Genomic DNA, 15672 nt, shown 5'->3' with positions numbered 1-15672 from the left:
TGCTTGTGGCCAAAAGGCATATCCTGAAAAAACCACTGTGGAGAACTTCACTTTGTATCCAAAAACAGCGTCCTCCTTATCTCGGAGGGAGATAGAACAGCGATGCTCTGACTTTCATGTTTTTGTATTGGAGGATATCGTTCCATGAGCAACAGTGAATCATAAAAAATCACTGTGAAGATTTCTGTGTTGTTTCACCACACGCACAAAAAATGACTTCCCAAATCACATGGTCACTTTGAAATTTGTTGTCCATCCAATTCCAACTCCTGAAACAACTTTTCGGTTTTTGTCAGTAGTTTCTGAATTAATTGCCAGACATCCTAAAAGACAACACTGAAGTTAACAACACTGAATCATTGCTCCAAATATCTACATTTAATAAACTCAGTTTATATTAGTGTTTTCCAAAAGTTACCTAACTGGTTCCAGTGACTGTGTAACCCCCTCCCTAATGAGAAATTATTAGATCATTGATTAGTCTAATGAATAGACACTTAGCACATGTCGTCGTTACTGAAGCAAAGCCTGTCTGGTACTGCGATGTCCCAAAAATCCACTTAGCACTCAGGGCTACGGAAGCATTTTGGGGCAACTGTTAATAGGATCACATGCAACACTGCTCATCTGTACTGTCTACTGACTGAGGCACTGTGATCATCTAAAACTGTCTCTAAACCCTGGGCTCAGGACCCCGCGTGTTTAATACAGACACTTGGTCACTGAAGATCTCTCGGACTTATCCACTGATACGTTTGACCAATTTGAAAAAAAAGATAGAAAGAAAAGAAAGATGTCCGTTACCTCACTAGAGGGATTATTGAACAATACTTTGGTGGAGGGATTTGGATTTGGCCCGTGCTCGTCGTTGGCATCCTCCTTTTAAAACAGAACAGTGAAGCATCAGCTCTTTGTTATGCTGTCAGCTCCCAGGAGAAATGTCGGCCTTGACTTTGTTCAGTATGATTGATGGCGTCTCACCTTTGGTTTGGAGGGTTACCCATGAGTAACATGTACAACATGCTCTGCTCATGCTCAATAGGAGGCAAGTGAAGGGCACCGGGCCCTGGGCTTTTGCACCACTGTTAATGGAAAAGGTCGACTGTCAGTACCTGCCAGGCTAAAGGAAATCATATTCACAGATTTTTCCTGCTCACGTTATTTTAATAAAAAGGAAATGACTCAGGCCGTTTGTGCTCATGAGGCTGTTTATATTTGATGATGTACTTATATAATGTATATGAAGAGCATCTGTGTGTGCTCTTGAGTTCACATCAGTTCAAAGCCTGAGAAGGGTTCAAGCTCAAACGGGCTTTGATTGAGAGACCAGAAAAAACATCCTACTCAAGACAAAGACAGAGATGTGAACACTTTGCCTTTTTCAATAAATAATCCCTCTCAAGCACTGCACATCCAACTGTACAGACTCTATAAACATTCAACCCCCATTACCTTTTTGACTGAGCAATGCAAATAAATTTGAGAGGTTCAATTATTTGAAGTGCTTAGCCAGCAGTAAGTGAAGGGGATTGAGGTAGAGAAAAACACATTCAGTCTGCAGTCAAGTCTGTAGTTGTAACAGCCGCTTGTTGTCACTGACACAAACACCAAAGTCTGAACTCATGTAGGACTTATTTAGAAGCAAAGCACAAGCGCTGAGGTGCACAGCACACTGGATCTGCATTAAAAGTGCTATATGTAAGTTTTTAACATCACTAAATAGCCAACTTTAACATTAACATCTAATTCCTTACCAGTTTAGAAGAAACATGGCGAGTTTAGCACCAAAACTTAATTCCTTTACTCGCCAAGAGCTGTCTCTAGGGGGGGGGGGGATTTTAAACTGCATTTAATCTGCAGGATGTTAATGCTTCATTTGCTTCTATTTCTATCACTTCTTTTCTTCTACTGAGGTTAGCATGCTAACCAGCTAGCCCCTGCCCATCCCGTCTCATGGTGCTACTTTGCGATAGTCAGTCACTGTAGCATCCAGCCTGCTCAGTTCAGCAGGAGAGGATGGGAGAAGTAACACTGTCCGGAGGTTTTATTCTGACCTCTTGTAAACACAGCAACAGCCAAAGCTCTTGGCAAACATCACTGCCGTCACCGCCCGCTCACGGAAAGAAACCACAGTTGGTGGCAGAGAAAAATTACATATAGCACAGGAAAATTCCACTTTATTACAGCTGGGGTTTTGTAATTCCCATAGTTTTGGACATGGTTATGACAGCATTGTACTCATTAACATAACGGCTGAAACCTGGGAACATGGTGACATTGAAGTTCGTCAAGAAGAAACACCAACAGTCAAGACGATCAGGTTCTAATCAATACAACAATTAAGCCGGATTATCAAAAACCAATCAGTCTTGAAGACTCTGCAACACCCTGTCGTGTCCATGCAGTGCTGAGCTTGAATTAAAGGACTTTACCTCCCGTTATCATTTCTAACCCTGGAAATAGAGTCCTCATGTGCTATCTGAGGATCAGCATACACACAGATTGAAACCCAATCAACCAACACAGCTACCTCAGATATCAACACACGCTGCAGCATCATTGCTATCAGCACGTACTGTATGTTGACGACGAAGTTTCCATTCAATCAGTACAGACTTAGAGAGATAGACGCTTAAAGAGTAATTAAATTAAGTAATTTGTTTTAGTCTGCTCAATAGGAAAGATGAAGAAGCATGTGAGGAGTCTTTGGTGATTAGATCCCACCATGAGGCCATCATTTAAAGGGGTACAGAGTTGCACCGATCTCCCGCTGAAATGACAGCGACAGTTTTCAGTTCTGACAGCAGCAACCACGGCCCAATCTGATTGGTTTAACTGAATAACTGACCGCCCCGAGTCAAGTGATTGAACAGGAAGCAGGAAAAAGGACAGAGACAGTAAATAGAGTGAGTTTGAAGAGTCTGATAGAAGATGAGCTGCCAGAGGTTGAAGTTATATCTTGAACACAATTCTTGGGTAATCACATTAATAATCTTTATTGTTTATCTGTCATACGGCAGCTAAACTACATCACAGGAATAGGGCTGTCCCTGTTTAACTGAAATTCAAACATTCATTCAAACTTGGGGAAAAAATAAAAGCTTTGAACAGTAATGACCAGTTTGAATTGAAGATTTAGTCGACACCTCCATTACAGAACTGGAAGTTTCCTTGAAGCAGAGGGCGCACTTATAATTCACTATTAGCCTGACCTATTGCTTGGCCCTGCTTGACCTGTCAGTAAAGTCAATGAATGGAATTAGAGAAGGAGAAGCAGTGTGTGGAGGTACTTTGGGTTCTTTATCATAGCTGGTAAAATTACCAACAAAGATAAGGTTGTTTGCCAACTTTGTAAAAAAGTGCTGCCGCGCTCTGCAACGATAACAAATCTGAGGACTCGCCTGCAAGCTTTTCACCTGAGTGGGAAACGAGAGGTGCAACTTTACAACCTCACCTGACTACATTTTACATTTTACTTTTCGCCACACTTATCCTGAGCTTCTCTTGCCAGCTCGTAAAAAAAAAAAAAAAAAAAAAAAAAAGAAGGCCATCCCCAGTAAGATGGGGGAATACGGTGGATGGATCACGTTCAAATGAGTTTGAGGCGATTACATGCCAGTTGGAACTGTTCAAACTTGATTTTGTGAAGAAGTGACGGCTCGAGCAGGAATTCAAAACCCGCCTCCTTGTGCACTCTTTACCATCACCTGGCTGCTTCTCCAACACTTTCCTTGGCGGCACTCCCAACAAGCAGATACTGTGCCTCTGAACATAATTGCTACTTTGCTGCTTTGTTAAATGCGCAGTGAAAGCGCTGAAATGTTTACAACTAGAAAAGCAAGCTTGATATGTCGAATGACAGACTAAATTGTGTCCAGAAAAAAAAAACAAGGTGGAGCAGCAGCGATGACAGGAGCTGTAGTGATTCATTTAAGATTTGTTATATATCCACTGAACAATATTAAACGCCTCATCTTGCTTTAATTAGTGTTTTAGTGTTTCATCGCACTCTGAGGTCACGCCACTCAGCTCAAACTTGTTTTACACTTGCAAGGTGTTACATTCCCTAATTGCTCAATATACAGGCACGGAGCCAGTTTCTGAGCTTCACACTTTATTTTCATCACATCCCACCCTGCTATTTGTCACCTTTTAAAACACATAGAAAGAAAAATTGTAGGGCGACCAGGCGGAGCAAACCGTACAGATCGCCCTTAAATAGCCTCATGATATGATTTGTGTGGGGCTTCTTGGAAAGCGGCATTTTTCTTCGTGTTCACCTTAGTATCACGTATGCACGAATGTATTGAGCTCATCAAGCAGGTAGCAACACGCTGCTCCGTTATGCAGCCGCATTAATCAAGCCAGTATGTTATGATATGAGAACGTGCGTCTCCAGAGGCTTAACATGTTCCTTTGTGTTTCATAAAAGTCTCCCCACACACACACACACACAGACACACACACACACACACACACACACACACACATACACACACACAGGGGAGACAGAGAGATGGAGGAAAGAAGGTGAAGAAAAGAGCCTACAGACAACAGCACCCAAACGGTCCAGGGCTCGGCTCGGCGGGAAGGGAAGCGCCGCTCGTTAAAACCTCCACCATCTTTTTTTTAGTGTCTTGCAGGAGCAGCACAGATATTGTCGCAGCCCATCTCAGTTTTCATCAGTATCTCCTCCAGCAGAAAAGAGGATTGGATTTAAGCTATCTATAGCACCTCTGCAATCTCCTCGCAGCCCACACACACACATTCACTCAATCTCATGTGCGCATTGTCACGCTGACACACACACACACACACACACACACACACACACACACATAAGCACACATATGCACAATGGTTTCATTACAAATGCATCATATGAAAAATACAATACAATTACTGAAGCCTTGCAGCCGGTACTGCTGGTCCATATATCATTTTACGGAGTGGGCACAATGTGGGTTTGGGTGTGTGGGTGAGTCTAAAAAAATGACTCCAAGAAAAGGCAGGCATGAGACACACTGGTCCAGCTTTTTGATTTATTGAAAGGTCTTAGAACTCACTCTGTATTGCCCAGGGGAGAGTTAGGCTGCTGAATAATGGATGCAAATCAAGGAAGACAGTTCCTGTGTGAGATTTCTTCCTGCACTCATAATTTCAGTGACGCCCTGGCAGAGACTTTCCAACGAACCAGGTGAAGCTTAAAATGATTCATTCTGTCCATTTTGTCTCCATTAGGGATGTAAACAAATGCAAATGCATTATAAACAGATAATGCATCAGATACAAAGTGAATCCTTGCAGTAATTTTCATTATCCGCTGCCCCCACTAACCTGTCATTGATTAAAACAATTTGCAAATGTCTCACCACCTCCTAGAGGCATAACTCGAAATACAGTGACATCACACATACCTTTCTACAATCAGCATAACCCACACTTTACATCAGTGCCAAGATCCTTTGGGTGCACTGAGAATGTCTGGCGTGAAGAAGAACAAGCAGCGTGATTTACCATGATCCACATTCGCTATAATGTAAACAAATTGGCTAAATGCTAAAACGGAGGTGCAGCGTTTTCGATTTTCAGATGCTCAGTGAGATTCATCCTCAATAATTTATCAGTTTCCACTGGATTTGTTGGTCAGAGCAGAATAAAGCTTGGCTGTTGTTCAGATGTTATTTTAACTTTTTAACCTCTAGGCGTTGAAACCCGCTGCTCTGTGCAACTTGATGAAGTCGGGGACTGTTTCGAAAGTGAATCTGAAATGGCCAGGAGGGAATTTCAGATTTGGAAATCACCTAATTGTTTTGTTTTTGATTTGTTTGTTTGTTTGTTTGTTGTTGTTTTGTTTTTTTTTAATTAAAAAAAACTTCACTGTGACATAGTGAGTTATTACTGCCATTTTGTTTTTGACAGCTGCTTCTGGAATTCCCCTATTATATAAACAACTTCCAGTTTTTAAAGAAAGAATTATGTATCATGCCTTGAGGCGATTCTGATATGAATTGCGCCACTGCTAAAAGATTGTATTTCCATGTCTGTTTGTTTCCTAGTTTGTTTAGCAGGCAGGACATTTGACTGTATAATTAATTGTAAACAGTTGAACAAAACCTGATTGACTGTTAATTTCCTTTTATGTAATGTTTATCTAAATGTTAATGTTAATCGAGGTGACTGAACTTAAATTTAAAAATGACTATAATGTGTAAAATGTGTAAAACTGAGGCTGGTTATTTTATTTTAAGTTAACACTATGATTGTTGAAACTCATTCAAGGCTGATGAGAAGAAATATAATGTGTGTTTCATAAAGAAAGTAATTATGAGTTTTGTTGTTTATTGGCCTTTGTTCCGTCCTGTACAGTGTCATTTATCTTCTTTGAATCTGTGCCTCGTGGCTGCGTCTCTGCAGCTGGCAGCTCTGTCTCTCTACATGGAGTTTGCAGGCCACTCAAACGTTGGATTTCTCATCCTAATTATCTAAATTCTGATGATTTATTTTTGACACATGCGGCACGCAAGAAAAAAAGACACATGCAGCTGTAAGGTGTGAGACGCGCGACTGACGTGTGTTCGCTCTGACGTGTGTTCGCTCTGACCCGCTAACATGGGCGCCAGACGTGGCCTTAGTAACGCAAACCATCAACTGCTCCGCTGTTCATTTTCTGGAGGAGGGTGGTGGTGGCTCTGTCGAGCACGTTGTGTCACATTGCTTGTACGATAAGCGCTACACAAATAAAGTCTGATTGATTGACTGATTGTGATCATACCCTACATCCTGACACCTGTGAACTGTGCGTATTTTGCACATCATATGTGGCAAAATGTCACCATTACATGACAAAAGTACACTGAAGAGGATGACAAGTGTCACTCTGTGATGGGCTCCGATTGGCAGGGATCTGCTCAGGTGCCCTGTGTTCCAGTTTCACTTGACGAGGAACGCGATGACAGCGTCAGTCTTGTGCTGTGACACTGGGAAACTCTTTATCTCCCATACGTGGCAGGATTCTGCAAATACCGTTTGGCAAGCCCTTCTGTTGTGTTGAGCTGCACATAACTAATTTTATTTGCACACTGAAATGCACACACGCTGTTACCATTGAAAATCATTAACAGGCTTTTGTTTGAAGGTGCCAGCTGTCAGTTTGCAACACATCTCCTGGTGTCAGTTGTGTTGCACGCTTAGACTGGCACAGATCATTTCGGGAAAGGAAGTTCAGTCTACCCTTAATTTCACATTTGCCTTCTTCTCCTTTTTCCTCAGCCTCCTTTCAGCCACTCCCGTCTGCCCTGCAGTAACTCCTACGTCCCCGCCATTCCCCATCAGCTGACCTTCCCTGCCAACTTACACGCCTAATTGCAAATGCAAATCAGTCCCACAAATTAGCATGCTAGTCACTTAACACTTGATTGTGTGTTAAGTGGGATTTGAGTCCACATGTCCTGCCTGTGCACCGGTAATAGCTGCCCAACTCCCCACCCCCCCACTGAGCACAAACTTACTGAGTTTGCTCTGTTCCTGCAAAACTCGCACAAAATTAGTTTCTTTTTTCTGGCTAAAGCGTTTCTAATATGTTAAAACAACAAGATGTATTATATTATTCTGTTTTACAGGCTCACGCTTTCTTCACAGTGAATTTGGAGGCAGGGAGAATCAAACTGTGTTCGCTGGCAGAGAGAGCGATAAAGAGCTTGTTAAACAACAAAATGTTCTACAATTCTGTTTTATCAGCACACTGTTCTCATCATTTGGAATTTGAATGTGGTCTGTGTCTTGAATAAAACATTATGTACAGTAGCTGCACGTGGCCCGTAGGCACAGACTGCACAATGTATACTCCATATGAAATACAGTATCTTCTACATATGTTTTATGTTTGAGTTTCATGGTCGTTGGCTGTTCAGAAATATCTTCAGTGATAACGACTATGTGAAATTGATTTTCCAAGTGCTTAGGACCAGGATTTGATCTTTACCCAGCATGCATCATATTTTACATCCATCAATCAGCAGCATCCCGGCTGCATTTTACATAAATATCTTCTCTGGGTATTGAGCTGACAGCCTCTGTGAGCAACATTTGTAAAGATATAAAGTGAGATCTAAACAGAGATTAAATCAAAGAATACAACAATATTGAGCTAAGTTTACTTTTCAGTTTTTGGTCACAAAGAAGAACTGATATAATGTGCCATCAGTCAGTTATTGACATGTCACTTTTCCTCAGCATACCGCCAGTATAATGTATCAGTCATTTCAGACATGCCATCAAGTTTACATTTATCACTTCAACCCACTATTCATCTCTCCAGCTACAGTGTAGCTGGCAGCAAATACTCTTGTGTTAAACCAAACAAACTATATGAAACGCAACAGAAGAGAAGAGAGTAATAGATTTTTGAAAAGACGAGAAGATTGTCTTTATTTTTAGATGTCTGATTGCCAGTGTGTATAGATTCAAATACGGATCAATAACATGAAAGGATAGGTTCACAGTCAAGATGCCAATGTAAAAACTGAGACAGGCTTCTTCTTGCTGTAATTGTTCAATACTTCTCTCATGTACTTTCAATGTAAGTGATGGGGAACAGAAATCAACAGTCCTTTTAAAGGTCACTTATTGTATAAAGGTAGATGTCCATGTGTTGTTTGATGATAAAGCAGGTCTAGGTTCTGTACAGCCAGTATTCAGACACTGAAACTAAAATATGGGACTGTTAATGGTCAGGATAAACTGCTGGAAAGATTACAGCAAGTCAGACCTGTCTAAATGTCCATACAGGCACCTGACTGCTGTTTTAAGACAAACCTATGGACCTGCCCTTTAACATCAACACCAGAAATATCAGTTGTGAGGTTACACATACTTCAGCTTCAAACAGCTGCAGGAATAGTGATGAAAATTCAACACACTGCAGCGTGAAAACAACAACAACAAAAAATCCAATATTTGATGTGATTCTATCTCAGCCAAGCAGCGTAAGAAGCAGGAGGTGTAACTAGCAGATGTGGCACCTTAGAGTGTCTCAAAAAGCACTTTATAAATAACATGTATGGATTATTATTTGAATTGAATTTGAATTACAGTTGAGCTATTTACATTTTTTAACTCAGTTTTAGTGCGTCTCTGAGCTCCTTAACATTGCATTTATATCAAATCCCATACAGGACACATGAGTTCACTAACAGGCTAAATCTTAACCCTAAAATATTTTCTGCCTCTAGTATCTTGAGACAAATGCATTAAACATTCTGCTTTTTATTCCCATTTTCGTTTATTCATATAGTTTTAACCTTTTTTTTCTTTCATATTTTTCTAAAAAAAGCAAACCCTCCAGTTGGGACTAGATGTTGCATATAGTCTTCCTGCTGTTACCTAGAGCGCAAATGAAGTTGACAGTGGAGACATGCAAACTAATTGATCAGCTCCACACACAGCGCCGCTGGAGAAAACCAGGTCAAGTGCTGCAGGCAATCTATTTTCATTTTCAGGTCCTGCAGCACGGCTGAGCATAATTGTGGTCACACCTGTAAACAATTAAAAAAAAAAAAAAAAAAAAAGGACTCCTTCCTCCTACAGACTGATTTACTGCCACTGTGTTTCACGGAAGCAAGAGTCATTGGTGAGGAGCCAATGGTGAGTGAAGCACATGGACACTGGGAGGTCTGGAGGACTCGGGCCTCCTGCAACAGCCAGTTCACAGGCCATGCTAGCTATCCCTTAAAGGAGCTATTTGTAAGTTTTGCTATTGCTACATAGCCAATGTTAGCATGAATAGCTTTTTACTTACTAGTTTAGTAAAAAATGTTGTGAGTTTAGCATCAAATTTCATTCAGCAAAACCAATGTTAACTCAAATCTCTATCACGTATCTTCTTCTAATGAAGTTAGCATGCTAACCAGCTAGCACCGGCCTGTTTTGTCACTTTCTGATAGCGACTCACTGTAGCCTCCAATCTGTCCCGAAGACGTATTATAACCTCTTATCTTGTAAACACGAAGATGGCCAAAGCTCTTGTCAAGTGACACACCACGTTCGGCAGCAGAGAAAACATATAACTCCTTTAAATAATGCTTATGAAATGAAGCATATCATTATGTAAGCATATTATTAAAAGCACATTGACTATAGAAGCAATACGCATATGTATATGACTTCAACTAGCTCGTCATCTCCAGCCACAGAGCTGACACCTTGCTCAAATCATATAATAATGAATGATGTTTCTATCAGTGGTGTAGTGGTGTCTTGGTAGGTGGTATACTGTGGCTTCAACCTCACACCTGTCTCCACATTCATGCATCAGTAACATTAATCCAATGGTATAAAACACTGTGTAACGACCTACTCTTCTGAATTGAGAGTAGCCTACTTTTACCTTTGGTGCCTGAAGTGCATTTTGCTGACATTTTAAATGCATGACCTTTACATGCCATGGTGCGTTTTTCTTTTTTACTCGCCATGGTTTATTTTCACACTGTTATGTTATTAACCAACATTATGTTTCTCTCATCTTCTCCCGCCGTCGTCTGTGGCATCGCTCTCAGACGTTCTTTACTTGTTGAGAAAGGTTAAAAGTCCTTTGGTCTGTTTGTTTCATGTCTGGAGTTTGGTGAGCTATGAAGTTTGCGGGTTATGGAACAACAAGGGGGGGCGGCGGCTTTTGTTCCCTGAGGTTGTTCTTACCGGATTTGCTGCAGCTGTACTGCTTGCCTGGGGGAAGCCACTGCCTTAAAGGCTAAAGTCAGGGGCCAAAAATTTCTGCATAGTAAACGCTTCAAATTACACCAAAGACTGAAAAATGATGCTCTACTCTGCCGGATGTGCACCGGTACGTATCTGTGGATATTTCCCCAGCTGTCCAGAGGTGAGTACATGCTGCGTGCATTCACCGCTACACATCCGGCTGCTTTGGTAACTAATCCCGGTAAAGTGCAGGACTGACACTTGTTCATGTCTTGCTCCTGGCTTACCTGTTTCTTGGTCACACTGGTGCTCACAGGGGTCCAGGAGGCGTCGTCCGCACAGCTCATTGACCCAGGGCCCACTGGCGTTCTGCTGGTAGTACAACAAGATCTGGGCGGGGTTCAGCCAGTCCGAAGCATCCAACTGGCTCCCCTGCAGCAGAATGAACCTCGATCCTGGGGAGGATAGAGGGAGGAGGGTTGAAAGGGCAGCATGAGGAAGGAAGATACAGAAGGTTGAAGAAAAGGAGGAATGGAACAAACACAGAAGGTTGTGGATGATGAATGAAAGGTTGGCAGGTGGAGAGAGGGTGGAAGAGCAGGAGAGAATGAGAAGGAATAAAAAATCTGTCAGACAGTCGATAGAAAAAAGCATGAATTAAAAACGTGAAACCAAATGCAACATATGTATTTGGTTTGAAAGTTGATTTTGCCATTTCAAAATGCCCCTTCATATATTTTCTTTCAATTAATTACAAACATAAAAAGAAAAAAAGTCACAATGACGGAGAATATTTTGAACTTTCCAACATCAGTAAATATCTTCAGTCAGATTAAAGAAAATTGCTCTAAACTGAAATTGACAATGAGGTCCTTCAGAGGTGAGAAACAATCGATCCTCAGTGTTTGAAAACCTTCAAAATAAAATTGTTTGATCTAAAGAAAAAAGTATTGGCCTAGCCTAACCTCACTTCACCTAAAAGCCTAAGGCTGCCATCTTAACCACGACTGTGATATTTGAAAAATAATCATTATTATTTAGTATTATTAAAGCCAGAGTCAAGACAACAAACCTTAACAGCTGCAAAACTGAAATATTAAAATGTCAAACATTGAGGATGTATCAATAATAACAAGGCTAACATGTTGCTTCAGTTGTAATATGAACACAGTGGGGGTTGTGCCGATGGGTCCGGGGACAGAAAAAGTAACGGAGCAAGGGAGGCGGAGTGATCACATTATGTGCAGTCAATGGCCAGAAAACACAGTCCGGGAACACACACACCCCATCATCTTGTGCGAACCTCTCTCATGAGAGGGATGGTAAAGAGAGTGACAGAGCCGGCTGTTATTGGTCCCAGTGCTGCCGATGGTCAGTCCAGCTCTGGTGCCTGGAGCACATTGGAAAATGCCTCTGTGCTAGTTTTATAAAACTAAACAAAACTAAAGAAACAGCTGGCTTGTAGCTCTCTCTCTCTCTCTCTCTCTCTCTCTCTCTCTCTGACTGTCCCTTCACTTCCCTGTCGTTTCACTTCTGTCAGAACAGAACAGACACCATTACATAAGCTATTACACAAAATTTATTTCCAGATTTTGATCCAATCAAATAACTGACGGTCCCAGTGTGGGAGGTCCCGCATCCTGAAGCCCTGGTGGCCCCCGTGCACCAGAAGGAGGAAGACTACAGTGAAGAAGATAGTGTACACATACAGTATTTCATTCTGTTTGAACAAATATCTGCTGCGGTTTTAATGTTGAATACAAAGAAAATATGATAGACTCCAAATGTCAGTGCAGTTTGTTTAATATATACATTGAATGATTTGACTGCGCCTCTGTCCGGCTACAGGTTCAGTGAAGAGCCTGATCTTTGTCATTCCCATTGTTGCCGTGGGAAACTGTGTTATGGACTCTCCGTTTCCAAGTGTAGCACACACATAGTAACCTGGTTACAGTGAAAGGCCTGAGAGGAAATTTACTCCTCAAACTCTGAAACTCTGTTTAGGCTATTCTGCAGTTTTGCCAACAATAAACCATCTCAGCAATGACACAAAATACTTTTCCGTCTTTGTATCTGTGATCACAGATGTTCACAGATGTGCACTTCCTTCAGTGTAGCCTCACAGCTGAATTTGTGCTCAGATTTGTAAATCAGTCTTTGCAAATACAAATCTTTTCTACAAACGCACAGACTGTCTTTTGAATTATTTGCTAACATCACTTTAAAAGCTAAAAATCTTTTTGACCCTGATCTGAGCCCATCCAGATTTTCTTCAGAAAAGGGAAACTATAAGAGTAGAGCTAAAGAGTTGGAAGGTTGACACTTTATGATGCGGTTGTTTTCTATATAAATGTACATATGTAAAGTTCATACACATGACGTAGACATCCATATGTTCACAGATGCTGAGGGTTACATTCTCCTGCTGTAATGAGGGATAATGAGACACAGATGGCACGTGTTAATGTTTCCGTTTTATTTCAAACCTAACTACTTATGCTTTAATTGCCTTGTTGTTGAAAGGTGCGACATAAAACTTTCCTTTACTTTAAATGATGTAATCAACTAATTACACGGAGGACACTTAAAGAGTGAGTTGTCACATTGTTTGCAGCTCGGATGCCGTGTGCTGCGTGGCGCTCTCGAGTGGAAGGAATGTCAGTAAATCTTTACTGAAGGGAACCGCTTGTGAAACGTTCCTTGTCACTTTGCACCTGCCCGGAAAGGGACACCAGGTTATCGGTTGTGTGATCGCTGTAAATTAGCAGCAAGACTCACTGACCAAAGCCATGTCCATTTGCAAGCCTGGGTTACACTGGGCATTTGCTAACCCAGGCATATTTAATGACCTCTTGGCCGGCTCTGTTTGCCCTAGTTAGTGCCATCCCCCCTTTGATGGTCCCCCTTAAAAACTAGAGCTCACTCCGCAAATGGCTGGACGCATCTTGTTTGCTTAATTGTGGAGAGTTATAAAATTGCTTAGAAAAACTTTCAAACATAAAACACCAATCAGCCGTGATTCTGTTTTTATGATGCGTTTTATTTCCTGTTTGATGTCTTTGGCAATCACGGGCGTGCAATAATTTGTTTTCCACATCATGAAGTGGATTCTAATACTAAAAATAAACGGTTTGTGGATGTGTTTAAAAAAAAGAAATGCACTAACTGACTTCTGACAAAAAAAAAAAAAAACTATTTATGAGGATTTGAAACTGGAGCCAATTTGATGGATATTCATCATCACCTTAAGTGTGAATCTCAGAGGAGGCCATGTATGCCTGAATGGACCTCCAGAGCAGGAATCAGTGGAGCGGCCACCCTGCTTTATAGCTGATTGAAGCACCACTGGGCAGCACTTGAGGCAGGGTGAGAGTGGGGTGGTTAGGCACAAACTTAGCAACATCCAACCTGAAAATGTTTCATAACACAAAAAAAAAAAGGGGAAATTTAGGCAATGAGCCTCCAACTAAAATCTCAGAAACATGTTTTTTGCCTTTCATAATTCATCTATTTATTTACTTTATTCATAATTTACTTATTATCCGACACTTGACAGCAGAGACAGACAAGGGAGACATGAGGAGGGATTTCATTGGACATGGTCCCTGGCGGCCGTCTCCCAGTAACTTGACATTTCAGTCAGTCAGCGGCTCGTGAAATTTATTACGGGAAAAATGTTGAAAAGACAAATTCAGTGAACGGCAGACGATCTTCTTAGTGAACTTTCTGGTTGGAAAAACAAGTAACAGAAAGACGTGACGTAATCTGACCACGGAGGCCTTTTCCATTCAAGGTGACACAAGCTGTGGAAAACTGTAGCTGCTGCAGGATTTGTAACTTTTACTCAGTTCTATTGCTGCAATAATTAAACCGAAGAAATCTTTCTTTGGTTATTGTAACTCATGTTGCGGCTCTAAAGATGCTTCAATTGGTTGTTCCAAATATCCCCACAACTGCTGGATAGACTGACATTTGTACAGACGTTCATGGTTCCCAGAGGATGACTCCTAATGACTTCAGTGACACCCCCCCCCCCCGACTGTTCCTCTAATGCCACCATGAGGTTGACATTTGTGAATTTAAGTTATGGTCCCAGCAGTCGGTCACACAGAAGATTTTTGCCTGACATCCGCTGAATTTGTATTTGCAACACCCTCCAGATTTCATATGCAGCTGAAGTGACTGCAACGTCCCGTTTCATGTCACAAAGGTTTACCAGCTGTTATTAGTACAAGCACGTTATATGCTGTAGACCGCTCAGCCAAAGAGATAGTTTTGTAACTCGGATACGTCTCTCAGACAAGACATGATAATAGAAAACCTATTCCCACAGAATGCAATCTGAGATAATAACCCTCCACCACAGTTCTACTTCAGAATATCCCCAAGTTAGTCATACAGAAAAGTTTGTCCTGCCCTTTGTTATGTATCTTGAATAGCAGCAGATATTGTTATCCCGCGTAAGCACACAAACATCTCCAGATGATTACATTCCCTGATGTGAAAGGCAAGGAGAAAGGTGTGACTCCACATTTCTGTGCTTTTTCTTCACAGTATTTGAAGGCAGACACATGCACAGCTGTTGGCATTAATGGCTTCTTTCCCCTGTGGTAGAATCCAGATTTTCATCTGATTCACCATGACATCGAATCAAGTCTGATGAGATTGTGGAGACATTTATGGAAACATTCTAAATCGATCCCAGTTTTGTAATTCAACAGGCGAATTCGCCATCTTTCATCTCTCCTTTCAAAGTTCCCACCCTGGACGCCTCCCTGGAATTTTAATATCTCCCTGGCAGACCAGTGTATACCACCAGAAAGCAGCAGCGCTCCGAATCAAATCAGACCTCCAGATGATAGATGAGTGGGCCTAGTCACAGTCTATAATATATCTGGACTGCCAGCTCACTCCTGTGACAGCTGAAAAATGCCAATGAACCAGCGGGAGCCAGCAGCTTGGCCCCTGCGGTGGTTT

General features: G+C 41.5%; 1 protein-coding gene across 9 annotated transcripts in view; it reads right to left on the bottom strand.

The window, feature by feature from the left end:
* Window positions 1–15672, bottom strand: part of astn1 (astrotactin 1) — a 380707-nt gene that overhangs the window by 255764 nt on the left and 109271 nt on the right. For all 9 annotated transcript variants that reach the window (XM_056392103.1, XM_056392104.1, XM_056392108.1 and 6 more), the window contains one exon: window positions 10983–11150. In XM_056392103.1, coding sequence (XP_056248078.1) covers window positions 10983–11150 — 168 coding nt within the window. The remainder of the gene's footprint in view (window positions 1–10982; window positions 11151–15672) is intronic.

This window comes from Seriola aureovittata, chromosome 12, assembly GCF_021018895.1.
Source record: "Seriola aureovittata isolate HTS-2021-v1 ecotype China chromosome 12, ASM2101889v1, whole genome shotgun sequence".
Lineage (NCBI taxonomy): Eukaryota > Metazoa > Chordata > Actinopteri > Carangiformes > Carangidae > Seriola > Seriola aureovittata.
This window is presented reverse-complemented; position numbering and strand designations above follow the sequence as displayed.